Below are 15189 nucleotides of genomic sequence, written 5' to 3' on the forward strand. Positions count from 1 at the left end.
ATGAGGCTCAAGTAGGTGAGCCCTAAAAATAGGGCTGGAGTAAGTTGTCCTAGTGATTTAGGGCATCACTAGGACATTGTTGGAGTAATATTTTTAATCAAATGATTCAAATTATGACTTAGGACATCATTTGAGTCAGCTGTTGGACTTGCTCTAATGTCGGAACCGAAATAATTTTAATCATGTGATTATAAAAATTAAATAAAGAAGCCCATTTTCAACGAGGGTTGTCCATTTTCAAGTAAATCGAGGAGCTTCTACTGGTTTTCTTCGGTGGAAAGCCCCAACTCCTTCATTATTTTTTGCTCTCGTTAATTTCTTTTCAAATAAACCCAATTTTTTTGGATATTTGTGTGTCTCTCCTTTTGGAGTGTGTGTTTTGTCTCTCCTTTTGGAGTGTTTAATTATGTTTTTTGTATAGTTATGATTGCGTTTATTTCGTATTGGATCTGTTGAGAACGAGTTTATTGATATTTTTGGTGATCTGCAAAGATTGTATCGAATCTGAGATGGTGGTGATTATCGCAAGAGCTCACATTTCACGGTCAAAGATTGTTCATCCATCATTGGTTTACACTTTCGGCATGTTTATAGCTGATATCCGGCATATAGATAGCTGGGGTGGCTTCGGCAGGTCTATAGCTGGTGTCTAGCATGTAGATAGCTGTGATGCCGCTTTTCCGATCTCAATTTATGTGATTGGTGTTTCTGAACATCGGGCTAGCAATGGTTTTTATGTGATATGGTCAATTGGGATAATAATATTTCCAGAGATGTTGGTGCAATTTAGATCACTTGGAATGTCTGTGATTTCGTTTTTAGCTTCAAGAATTTTTAAATTCATTGTCTTAAACGATCAGGAAACAAATCATCTAATTGATTTTAGTATGTTATTTGCTAAATTTGTTTTAGCACCTGATTGTATCAACGGTTGGAGGTTTGTTCCAGCTGTATTATATTCAAGTTAATGAAATCTTCTTGCATTTGTCAAAAAAAAATTAAATGACCAAAATTTCAAAATACAAAAAATATAAATAAAATTAGAAGTGTTTTAATAATTATAGTTTTAAAAACTATTTTGCAATTAAAGTAAATTTTTGAATAATTAATAAATATACTTTAATTAATATTTCTATATTGAGTGTGTTGTTTAATATGTTGAATGATTTCTTAATAGTTATCTCGTATAAAATTTTACTAAAAGGTGGCGCAAAGTAATATGTTGATAAAAACATTTAATAAATTTTGATAATATTCATAAAAAGATTCGTTATAAATTAAAGAGGCCGGTAATTCCAAATACCTACTTAGCCACGACCACATGTCTTTAACTTTAATAATTATAGTCTTAAACGCGTGAGAACTGAGAACACGAATAATTATATATAGTTCAAATTTTATTATTTATAATTTAATTTTCAATAATATTTAATTATTTGTTTAGTATTGTTGGATGTCGTGGTTTTTTTTAATTGACAATCCTAAGATAGTGAATTGGAATTTGATCAAATTATATGATGGCCATGTTTTCTCTTACAAAATTAATTTTTATAATATTTTTTTATATTGCCAATCGGTAGCTTATATAATATATATATATTTTTTCTATAAATGTTTTTCTAATATTAAAATATGGTAATGCGTTTTTGATTAATTTTAAATCATATTTTTCATATTTTATTTTTCTTCGCTTGTAAGGAGAAATATATTATTTGTACAGGAACAAAATACGCCAGAGTTAGAGCCGAGAGAAATTACGTGATATCACCTGTTTTTGTTTTTAAGTAGAATACATTATAACTAAGAAAAAGATATTGTTTAATTTTCCATATTTGTATAGGGGTAAAATAAGTTAGTTAGAGTTGAGAAAGTTATATGATGTTTTGTGTTTGTTTTCAAGCAAAATACGTTATAGTCGGGGAAAAATCGTTTATCTCTTTTTTTCTTAAAAATGGAGGAAAATATAATTTGAACATGACAAAAAATATGTCGTCAAAGCAAACTAATTTTAGTATTGATGTTAACTTTTATAATTACAAATCACTACTATATTGGCTTATTATAATATATATTATATATTATTATATTATAATAATTTCATATAACTCTTGTTAACTTAACGTGTTCTATCATAATACAAATAATTATTACATAATAATTTTTAACTCTAATTTCTTACACGACAAATATCTTTTTTCATACACGTGAGAATACACAGGTTATCACGGGTTAAAGGCTAGATGATATAATGTTCAACTTTTTAAAATATTGATAACAACTAATTTTATAATACTGTAATTATTAATTGTCATGAGAATTTATCAAAAATATCACATTTTTCAACTTTTTTTGCGACTTTACTATCTTTTGACAAAATTACAAAAATACTAACTTTTCAAAAAATATTTTCAAAAACACGGTATGCAACCAGATGCAATTTTAATTAATTGGTCCCCATGGGTTGCGAGTATGGTTACATCTAGTTGCGAATATGGTTGCATACAACATTTTTGCAAATATTTTCAAAAATTTGATATTTTTACAAAATATTTAAATATAACGTAGTATTTTGCAAAAACAATTTTGACTTAGATATTTATGAAAAAACACCTAAAATAAATTACAAATTTAATTCCTTTTCCTTAAAAAAAACACTAGTATAGTGTTTAATTAAAGATGACGTGAAAAGAGTGTTCTGTCACTTCCGTGTAGTCGGTCTCCATGTACAAGTCAATAAATTAGGGTGCCGTGAGTCGCAATTGTACAGCTATCAGATAGACAGAGTTGTTATAACTACTGCACAAGACTGATTTTCTTCTTCATCTGCGCGAAACAAAAAGGTATTAGCATCCTATTTTGTGTGTACTAGGGTTTTGTTTTGTTGATATTCAATCGTGATGCTATTAGTTTTTAACTAGAAATTCATCATCACTTTTTACCATACGACTTTGTTTAATGTTTGATTCATTAGTTCATTGTAATTTGATATTGTAGAGATGAATTTTGTTATGCTTATTATATGTATATGTTTCCATGTGTATATGCGCCACTTGTTAATTCTGGAACTAAATTATTATAAGTAGCTGACGTACGGTCAGCGGAGAGTATGTAAAACTGAAGAGTGTTGTTTCTGATGATAATACATGTTTCCGTTGTATCTTCACAGTCTACGGTCAAACGAGAACTAAAAAAAGGTTTAATTCAGTCTTTTGTAGTCTTTGGTAAATGTGATGTCGGGTTTCCCCAACCTTAAACATTACTACAGTAGAAACTCTTTAAATTAATACTCAGTAAATTAATAAACTCTCTAAAATAATAAATTTGTCCGGTCCCGACTTGGGCCAATGTAAAAAATTGAAAAACTCGATAAAATAATAAGATAATAATTTTTCGGGAGATCCCTTTATAATTTTCGGTCCCAATAAAATCATAAATTAATAATTCACAGAAACTGAAAAAAATATATTATACTCTATTAAAATATATTACATTTACTATACAGTACTTCAAAAGTCATTATTGATTTCTTATACATTTGAACACAGTAGTTGCTAATTTAAGTTGTCATTATTGATTTCCAATAAATATGAACAGAGTAGTTACTAATTTACATTGAGTCTCAAGGTTCGCTGTAAGTTAATTCTAAGAGGTATAGACTAATTTGTCTTTTTGTTTGGTATGTACGGTGTAATCGGTTAAAAACTCTTTAAATTAATAATTATTAATTTATCGATAAATTAATAACTCTCTAAATTAATAAATTTCTCCGGTCCCGACATTATTAATTTATAGAGTTTTTACTGTACTTACTAGTCGAGGTTTAGGAGTTCTATCATATTATGGTGGGTTGCGGTTGTGATGTTTATGTTGGTTATATGCTTTTTGCTTTTAAAATCTGACTTGTTGATTGGATCCTGGTGATTTTTGGAGACAGATGGAACAGTCAGTATTATCTCTTGCATTTAAAGGTTCTGTTATTGATGCAATTTTGGAGGCCAAAAGGAAGAAAAAGCTTTTCGTAGTTTACGTATCAGGTATATGCATTGTATATAATTTATAGTCATCTGTTTAGTACTAATTAGAACCGATTTGTAGGTTGTCTATGACGATAACGTACTTCTTTTCTAGAATAGGTGAAACATACCTATCTTGTGGATTGCTTGATATGCATCAACATGATTTCATTTGTTTATTTTTTCTTGTATCAACTTCTATGTTACTTCTATTTTGCATGTATCAGTATTCAATATGTTTGTAAAAGTATTCTGTAATGATATTCAAATTAGTGAAACAAGAACTCTAGAAGGAGAAAAGAAACTAACTGGTCGGTGCAACAGCTGCACAGACCGACCATTAGCTAATTGACTTGGAGTTATGTCAGGCCTTCTACGGTATTGGGAGAAAATTTAGAAGCCCTTTTAAAATGATACTTAAAAACAAGATGAGAAATTTAGTTGGAAACTCTGAGATGAGGGATGTTCTAATAGACATGAACATAATAACTAATGCAGATATTGAGTAATTACAATACAACAGTAGGTTTAAACGAGCAAAACGCTCCAATGCACTAGGAAACAATTTGCAGAATCCAATTTACCCACTCCACTTTCCTTCTAACTCTTATGAAACAATACTGCTAATCCTAATATACCAAGTGATTCTGGATACTATATGTGCTTCCGAGAATAATTTTCCCTTGCTTGTAAAGTATCCAAGGAGCTAGGTTTCACAAAGGTCCAAAACCGGACCGGACGGAGGACTGAATTTTATGAATTCATGGACCAGGGACCGAACCTATCATTTTTGGTCTTTGGACTGTACCATAAAAAATAAAACCGGACCAGAACTGGACCGATATGGACCAGTTAATTGATATTTTTAGATTTTTTTTTTAAATTTTACTTTTGTATTATTTGAATCTTAAAATATAAAAATTACTTTTTAGATTAATATAGATTAAGGAATACTACACATCTGATTCCTTTTAAAAAATATAAAACAAATTTGTAAGCATATGAGCTTCAATTACTAATATAAGAAGTATTAAATATATTCATTTAACTTATTGTATTCATCATTATTAATCAAATAATTTATTCCCTTAATGTGGATTACTAAAAAATGACGGAAATCAATTTTTTCATCACTAAGATATGTAAATTAAGGAGTGAAATAATGAAAATATATAATATATAAAATGTGGTTCGGTCCGGTTTTTACCAGGTTTGGACCGTAGTGAAGACCAGTTTCTTTGATATTGAGGATTGTTAGTCCAGTCTTGGACTGATAGACCTGATCGGGTCCAATCTACAGGTCCATCTTGGAATGTTGTTGCAGCCTCCTGCATTGGTGTTCTTGCTAAAAAATTGCAGAATTCACTTTGTTATCCTCAATGTGGTTTTAATTGGTCCGTGTCGATGTTTAATCTATTGAACTTGTCTCACTACTTTGACAGGTTTAAGATTAGGTTTTCTAATCTTCTCATATTTAGCGTCATTGACTTTCAAACATACCAATTATGTATGTCTGAGGTACCCTTGTGCACTAGCAAAGATTTATGAAGCAGTAGGACTTTTCTTGGTGAACTTGTATGAACTGTAGGTTGCTTTGTATTGACATTTTTTTTAATTATACCCGACTCAAATGAACAAAACATCATGCCATAAATCATAATCTAGTATATATACATAGGCTAGTGATCAGATACAAACCACTATATACAAACCTTAGTTAGAAACCAAGAGAAACTATCCTATATGATATATCCCACCCAATCCACTCAATCCACCTTGGGTCCACTAAAGCCTCATCAAGGCTCCGAACAGGCCTCCCAAGGCCCACTTTGGGATCCATCCTCCAGGTCCACAAGCCTTCTTATTCTCTTAATAGCGATGGTTTCTATATTAGTTTTTATTTAGTGGTTTCCGTTAGAGTAAGACTCTATATACATATATGTATTATTAAGGGGTATAGTTTAAATTATGTCATAGATTGTTTAAGTATTAATCTTATTTTTCTTGATGCTATTTTTTTAATCCAAATTTGTCGAGAGAATGTTTACACAACGAAAAATCTTCAGGTAACAATCCAGAATCAAGTAATCTTGAGAAGTCTACATGGCTGGACTTAAGTGTATGATTTCTTTGTTTCCTTTTTCTCATTTAAATTGATGTAATGTTGTTTAACTTTCTCCTTCTCCCCCCCTTAACTTGTGGTCAAATATATTCAGCTTGCAGAGGTGTTCTCAAAGTACTGCATTTTGTTGCAAATTTCAGAAGAAAGTGCTGATGCCGCTAACCTGTCTGCAATATGTATCCTTTTTTCTACTATCTTTATGAACTGTAATAGGGGTGGCAAGTACTGCACATTATTGAGTTTACATGTGGCTAATAAGCAATTTAAATGTATGTCCTTCGTGCGCAATGCTATCAATAGATTCTATGCTTTCTCTAATCATGATATAATTTGGCATCCTTGTGTTACTTCTTTTGCTGATTTATTGGCTCTACAATACATGACATGCTTCTCTGAACTATATAGTTTCTCAAATTGTTTTATATAACATGTATTGCCCATGTAAGGAGTATGACTTTTACTACATCTGATATTTTGATACAAACAATGCATACAAAACCACCCATAACTACTAGAAGAAGCTTGTGCTTGTCCGTATGTGAAATAGACAGGCAAACTATTATCTGCGCCTTTTGATGCAGGACATAATACTAGTACTTTAATGAAAATAAGGATAGACCAAGATGATTAATCTTCACAACAATTATCAGACAAAAAAAGTAGGTGAGCTTTGCAGAAAATGTAATTATGACTACGGTATAGTTCAATTATGAGCTAATTGGCTAATGTGTACAAGTACAGATGTTGAGGAAACAGAGAGAAATTACAGATAGAACAGCAATTGCAGCAACTGTGAGTCTGTGACTACTTTAGTTCGAGCTCATGAGCTAATGAGCCAGTGTGTGCAGGCACATAAATTGGAACCAGAGAAATCACATATACGAGAATTCGGCACAGTGATCATGGCAAATTCACATATTTAAGTAGATTTTGATGAGAGACTAATTTGTTTGTGGTTTTTTGTAAGATAAATGGAACTAGAGTAGGTTGAAAGGAGTGCTCTAGATCATCTCGAAGAAGGATCAGATTGCTCAAACATGAAAATTTAGAAATTTTTCGGAATTTAACACAACTGAGCATTGACACCAAATTTTCCATAATTCTGCTCAATTGTTGTAGCAGTTGCGCTATAAAAAGCAATACAAGCAAATTTAACTGAACTTGAGCTTAATCTATGAGGCTGAAATGTAATTATGAATTTCCGGAATCTGACGAATTTGATGAACAGAAGTTAAAGGGATGAAGTAGTTTGGGACCTTTGGGTGAGGTAGCGAGTTCCGGTATTAAATTTGTCTGGAACAGAATTTATAGTAAATAACTAGAGGGGTAGAGATCAGATTTAGAGGCAGAAAATTTCAGGAATTAGTTTAGTAGTTCTCTAGTATGAGGTAACAGTATTAGAAAAGGGAAACAGATCCATTTACTGTTCTGGAGTTTGTTACAGAGTTCATGGTTATATATAGTTTTTAAGCCATGTACTTTCAGATTATGTTGAATATATGAGATGGAACAATTTCCATCAATTCTCTTTGTCACTCTATAACTTATATTAACTCTCTCTTTCTAGGGTTTCTAACCCCATTCTATGTCTGCTCAATCTCTGTCTTTTCAGTCTCTTATCTCTTTTCACTTCTCTCTGGATTATCTCTTAACTCTCTCTCTCCCCCTCCCTCCCTCTCTCTCTGGTGTTTGTTACAACTAGAAGACTTTATTTAGGTACAGTAGAAGCTATACGATAAGTTTACTAAGATTGACATGCTTCCACTTATGAAGTTAGACTTTGTTGACTATGTTTTGAGTTTTCCTGGCTAGAAAATTCTATTGTTCAATAGGTAATTACAGATTAATATTCCTTGATGAACCACTGCTATATGTAGCTTCAAACAGAAAATGCAAGTAGTCATTATTTTACAACTCTATTTGTGAATTAAATCAACAATGTAGCCTTACATAAATTGTACAGACCCACAGAAATGTTCTCCCTGTATAACAGTTATTGGATACAATGGTCTACAACTGTGGCAAAATGGTATGGCATGTTATTTTGACTTGAACTTCTTCTGTTTGTTTTATATCATAGTGGAGTATGGCAAACTTTTTATTCTTCTTTACAGAGGGTTTTTGCACTGCTGAAGTCTTAACATCCAGTCTTGAGAAGGCATGGTTAAATCTTCATCTTCAGGTAGATATATGATTATTGAGGCTTACTCTGGTGTCCTGTAATCAGACATAACTTTTAGACTGTTGGCAATGCTACTCATAATATCTATTTAAGTCATTCTTAGATTTGGATACCAAATACCTTGTTTGTAAATTGTATTTAAATTGTTCTCAATTAAGTACAACTTACCTGCAATTTATAATTATTAAAAAACATATTTGAGATGGGTAATTGTGCAAGCATCAATGAGCAATATTACAGTAAAGCATCCAAACTACCAAAAATACAATACATGCCAACAAAGTGCAAAATATTCTATATTAATTGCATGAGTGTGTTTAGAATTTTTACAAATACTAAACAAATGCATCATTTGCCAACAACCTTGTGTCCTTGGAGCGTCAAAGCTTTTGTGAAGACATCAACTGCTTGAAGATTAGTCAAGGAAGTTTGATAACACTACGAGTAAATGAATCTATAATATATATAATATAATGGCAATTGACTTTGTTCATGATATTCCGGATTTGCATGAATGACACTATTACAAAAACCTACCTTTTTTGTCTGGCACTCTGTCTTTCTTAATTATTTTCCACAGAAGCTCTACTGTTCAAGGAGAAGATATGATCTATGTTCGCGTGTTGTCTCTATTAATGTGTGTTACGAGTTTGTGATGATCCACTTTAATCCACTTTTTTCTTTTGCTAAATCACTTTAATCCACTTTAACTGTTAGATTATAAAGATCCACTCTTGCAAGTGTTTACACACATAGATGTATCTATATATTGTAATTATGTGTATTTGTTGGTATTTCGGAGTTAATATGTATATTATTTTACTTTAGATTTATGTTAATTATTAAGTGCACTATATACGTGCCATTGTTGTTTTCCAAGACTTAATTTACTTGCTTAGAAATAATATAGATATATATAATTTTAAAGTATATGTACTTTCATTATTATTAATTTATCTACTAGTTGACGATTACTCGACTAGTCGGACCTCTGTCGACTCGACTCGCCTTGACTTACTGTCGCGACGGACCCAATTAAATATCAAATATATGCTTTCAACATGAAGATCGCGAGGTGATTGCATGAATTTGCTAGCTACTATGTCACTCTGACTCTTCTTTTTAGGTAGTTGTACCCGTGTCCGACTCTTAGACACTAAGACACAACACTTATTCCGTGTCGGATCTTTTGACTACAATGTAAATACCTGATTAAGTAGACCATTTAGTTGAATATACAAAGCAAAGCAGAAAAAAGCAAAAAAGGAAGAAGTAAAACAAAAAAAAGCACAGGAGATCCCTAATTTGCAATATTCCTTACAACTATGCGAACTTAATAGTTACATTTTTTTAAGGTATCTACGTACAATGCTTGTTTATTAATGTATTATGCCATGTTCCCGTACCCTTGTCCAGAAAATAGTACAGTTTTCCTGTGTCCCAAATTTAAAGTTTTTTGGAGTTCGACACTCGGATATTAGACACTTCATACCAGAGTCAGAGTAACATAGGCTAGCTATATGAACTAGAGAAGCCTTAAAGTAGTCAGGTAGATAAGGCTACCACCTAATTGTCTGTATTAATAAATAAGGTTTATGCAGAAGATCATTTTCATCTTCTCGATATTTGACATTCAACTCTATTGGTATATCAGCAGTAACCTTCCTAATACCAGTTAACTCAATAAGATCTTTGAAGTATTTATGCTGAAATAATAATACTCCTTGATAAGGAGAATTAGATTTGAAATGTAGTTTGATCTGATATAGTTTGTGAAGGTGAAATTAGTAGTATATATAATTACGTATCTAGATAATTAAATATTAAACATAACTTCATCCTAACTTGGACACGCCATCTCGCTCCCTCCTAAAGATAATTAAATATTAAACATAACTTAATCCTAAGTTCCTAACTTAGACACTCTTTGTTGTGGACATTATTTACTTTTCTTGTAAAATCTTTTGTCATTTTCCAACCTTACTGCACAATCTACTATTGCCTGATGGAGGTCATATAATATTCCCTCTCACCCTTTTTGTTGGATGTGTTGTGTCCCAGTGGTGAATTGGTCTGTGTTCATACTGACTACTACATATATTAGGACTGACCCTAGAAAATTGTATGCATCCTTAGCTGATCCTTGGGTTTGAAATGTAGTTTGATCAGATTTATATGATGTGAAGATTGATTTTTTGTATTTTTGTCATATGAACATTCTTCTTCAATTTTTTAAGGCAGATAATATTTAGATATTATGCAAAATGAATCAGCAAAGCCTATCTATATTAAGTAGTTTCTTTGTTTACATCTGGACAAGGAATCTAAGTTGGTGTGTAGTAGTCTTTGTTACAAAAATATAGTGAAAACTTGAGATATGAATAGCTAGAAGTTCGAAGGTAACTTATAATCTGTATTATTTTCTTTTTTCCATCATTAATGTGACCATGTCATTAGAACCTTGCACAGTTAAAAGTTATGACTCATCATTCATAGTACATCACTGTCTACCACTATTAGTTTTAATTTCCATTACTTGCTCCCCGATAACTATGATTGCTATTATTTTGTTGTACTCGACATGAAATTATGTTGTAATTCTTAATGCAGGAGACAGCAGCTGGTGTCTTGACTGCAGCACTTGCCGCACAGAAAACTGAACTACCTGTTCAGGGAAATTCTGGTTACAATTTACTTGGTCAAGGAACTTCCTCAACTTCAGATACTCCATCAACTTTGATGGATAATCACATCCCTTACCAGGATGTCAGAACTCACAATAATTTTAATACAGTAGATAAAAAGGAGCATCTTCCTGTCAAGGTGATTTTTAGCTATAGTATTTAGGATCCCAAATATCTATGAACGTAATAACCAACTTTTTCTTTGTTTATGTGGACAGAAAGTCAATCTCGAGGTGGGTGATAACTTATACCCGGAACCAGTAAATGATCCTGGACGTGCTAATGCTGAACAGGCTTCTTCTTCAAATGTGAATGAATCACTTGATCCGGAACCAGAAAATATCATCAATGACGACATTGGATGTCGTCCTGTTCAGGAGACAAACTTGATTAGTCTACGATCAGAGGGTAAAAGGGTCGCTTCAACATCAGTTGATAGGGAATCAAAATCTGCTGTTCAGGGTGAAAGTTCCAGTGATAACAAGAATGACGATAGAGATTTCTCTTTAGATAAATCTGATGTTCATTTGAATATCCGACTGCCTGACTGTACTAGTCTACAGGAAAAGTTCTCTTTAACGAGTACTTTAAGAGAGGTCAAGAATTATGTTGATAAAAAACAAGATATCAGCTTACCTTCCTATGATCTAGCCATACCGTATCCTCGGAAAGTATTTGGTAATGAAGGTATGAACTTTCTTCACTATGTTCATATATTTATGATAATTAGCAAGCCGACAGCTTAATGCTAAAGCCTTCTAGACAGTTTTTCTTGTCAACCTAAGCTTGAGTGACCACCCTAGTTTCTCTGAAAGATGTTACTTTGATGACAATATATGGACTTCTCAGAGATGTAACTTGATTGCTACTCTCCCTTCCTTCCTCTCCCCCTCTCCCCCTAAACCCTAAACCCCTAAGCTCTGATTGTGTTGAGATGTTACTTGATTAGCAAGACGACAACTTAATGCTAAAGCCTTCTAGACAGTTTTTCTTGTCAACCTAAGCTTTAGTGACCACTCCAGTTTCTATGAAAGATGTTACTTTGATGACTACGGACTTCTTGGAGATGTTACTGGATTGCTCACTTATCTACAGTGTATATATAAATAAAGTTTACTTCTATGTAAGTCGGAATGAGTTGAAGCCGACAAAAACTGATAACAATATGACCATATACAACTAACTAAAACTAAATACTAAACTTCTATTTAATGCGGTTTTAGGTTTGAAATATGACCTTATAAATATGAACATCTTAAGCCCCCAACTAGATGCATACCGGACCTAACAATCCACCACAAGTCGTCCCAAAAGTGTCAGCAAATTGGTATGCATTAGTTATTTGCTTGTGCTTATAAAGACCTAAATACTCTTTATCTAACCGATGTGGAATGTTACAAACACCCCCTCTTATATGCTCGACGTCCTCGTGGAGCCAACAATCAAACTTACGAAACCCGGACAGACGGACAGTGTTTTTGCACTTTCGATATCATTTATAACATCGTAAGTTCGCAACTAGATGCAACAAGCCACCAAAGGTCGGCCCAAAAGTGCTAGCGAATTGGTTGGCTTTAGTTATTTGTTTGTGTTTATGGCTGGTAGTATTATCCCACAATGGCAAGAGTCTAGAGGTGGGGACACGAAGCCAGCCAGTATTATCCCACAATGACTAGAGAGTTGCGATCTGGACCTATATACTATTCATTTCGACCTGACGAGGATGTCAAGAAGAATTTAAGTGGGGACTTTGCAAAACCTCAGTCGTTGAGGAGTGTGGAGACTTTAGTTGAATTTATAGGCATAAGTACTACTACCAATTGCACCAACAGATCATGATCTCTTGGGGCCTGTGGTGGGCTTGTGAATAACCCAAGTTGCATATGGGCCAGTGTATTTGGGCTTATTTTCAGATTTGTAGTTCGGGACTTTTTTCGATTTTCTATAGAGACTCAAGATTTGACCCGAGTTGTCACATATGATATTCAGAGCCAACTCTTGAAAGCTAAATTAGTCAAGTTGCCGGAGGTGGGGACACAAAGTTTGGTGATACTACCTCACAATGACAAGAGTCTGGAGGTGGGGACATGAAGCTAGCCAGTATTATCCTGCAATGGCTAAAGAGGTATGATTTGGGCCTATGGACTATCTTTTTCGGCCTGACAAGGACGTCAGGAAGAATTTAAGTTGGGGAGTTTGTAACACTCCAGTCCCACATCGAGGAATGTGGAGACTTTAGTTTAGTTTATAAGCATAGTACTACTACCAATTGCACCAACAAATCATGATCTTTTTGGGGGCTGTGGTGGGCTTGTGTATAACCCAAGTTGTTGCATTTGGGCTAGTGTGTTCGGCTTATTTTCAGATTTGGAGTTCGGGATTTGACCCTATTTTCGAAAAAGACTCGGGATATAACCTGGGTTGGCACATATGGTATTCAGAGCCAACTCTCGGAAGCTTGATTAGTCAAGTTGCCGAAGGTGGAGACAGAAAGGCTAGTGGTATTATCCCACAATGGCAAGTGTTGGAGGTGGAGACACGAAGCTAGTCGGTATTATCTCACGGTACGATTTGGGCCTATGGACTATCTATTTAGGCCTGACAAGGACGTTAGGAAGAATTTAAGTGGGGAAGTTTGTAACATCTTTGTCCCACATCGAGGAGTGTGATGACTTAAGTTAAATTTTAGGCATAAGAGCAAGTCCAATAAGTTACATAAATGAGCTCGTAAACTCATATTTAGGTAATGTATCAAGAAAGAGGTATTCCAACACTATTCTAGTGGTTACCTAAATCACTAGCACATCCTCAAATCTCCTGGCCATTACCTATTTTTAGGTAAGCTATAGCCATTACCCATGTCCAAGTGTCGAGTGTCCGACACGTGTACGGTGTACTCGAGGCAAAATGAAGAGTCTGGGTAACATAGGTATACTTTGCTAATATATTTGTAAATTTTTTTCTCCTAAATAAAAGTTTGACGTTTAAACTTTTATTCAAAAAAAGAAAAAATTAAAAATATGTTATAGAACTATACTTTACGAGAACCTCAAAATGCGCGCAAACAATGTACGTAAACAATGAGGCGGGACGGTGGGAGTATTGTTTTGTCAAAATTACTATTTTGTGCTATTTAAAGTTCTTATTTAACCTCTAGTTTGCCTGTGTTTATCCTATTTATTTGCAGATTTGGATAAGACTTTTTTAGAGTTGGGTCTTTTTGATAGGCAAGCTCTGATATTGATTCCACATAGCAAATTTGGTGGTTACCCTAAAGAAGGATCTATTTTCCGGAACCAGACAAGTGAAATTAATAATACAGGTTCTTCAAGTGGAAGCAGCGAAGGATATTTTTCATCTCTTAGAAGGATTATCTCGTACATGAACCCTTTCTCATATATTGGACGTGGAACCAATTCCCCAAGTTCAGTTCTTGAGCCTCAAAGCAGTACTTGGCAATACAGTAAGTTCTGCTTCGGTACCATCAATACAGAAAAATCCATGTTACGTTATTTAATTATCATGAAGTTTGTCCAATGTTTTGGTTATTGAAGTTTGCTTGTTTTCTTGTATTACTGGTTAGTGATTAGGACTTGTTAAAATGGAAGAAGAATGATGTATAATTGTTCATTTATTGCTGCCATGTCGACATTGTAGGGCCAAGTGCGACCCCACAGAATAGCCTCAGGAATGCTGGACCAAACCAACATGCTTCTTCAGCGTCTAACGGAAATAGGAATCGTCCAACATTCTCCGGATTTGGAAGCAATATTCACACACTAAAACATGACGAAGATGATAACAAAACTAGGGACAAAAATGCTTTCTGGAATGGGAATTCTACACAATATGGTGGCGATAGTGATGGAAAATGAGATTTGATGGCATACTTCTAAAGGTCATCGTCATGTTTATATTTGCAGTGCATTTTGTTTCCTTTATCCAACTTTTGATGACCAGCAAGTAATTTACTGAGTGTACTGGACAACTTGTATCAACAGCAAGGGGATCTGTTGCTACTTCCTTTCGTGTTTTTTTTATAAATGACTAAAAAATAAATAACTTCATTGCTTTCCCATGCACTTGTTCCCATGATTGACTAAGAATTATAATTTGTGGGATAAAACATAGGAAAGGAAAGATCCTTTATATGAATTATGAAAGCATTTTCCATGTCCCTTTAACCAG

General features: G+C 33.5%; 1 protein-coding gene across 1 annotated transcript; it reads left to right on the top strand.

The window, feature by feature from the left end:
• The first annotated feature begins 2668 nt into the window (after window positions 1-2668).
• Window positions 2669-15077, top strand: LOC108199796 (plant UBX domain-containing protein 11). Its single transcript, XM_017367773.2, has 10 exons — window positions 2669-2840; window positions 3935-4034; window positions 6080-6132; window positions 6230-6311; window positions 8099-8164; window positions 8250-8317; window positions 10928-11140; window positions 11220-11688; window positions 14189-14464; window positions 14659-15077. Exons 2-10 carry the CDS (start codon window positions 3935-3937, stop codon window positions 14874-14876), a joined length of 1545 nt encoding a protein of 514 aa, XP_017223262.1. The 5' UTR covers window positions 2669-2840; the 3' UTR covers window positions 14877-15077.
• The last annotated feature ends 112 nt before the right edge of the window (window positions 15078-15189 follow it).

Source organism: Daucus carota, chromosome 8 (genome assembly GCF_001625215.2).
Source record: "Daucus carota subsp. sativus chromosome 8, DH1 v3.0, whole genome shotgun sequence".
NCBI lineage: Eukaryota > Viridiplantae > Streptophyta > Magnoliopsida > Apiales > Apiaceae > Daucus > Daucus carota.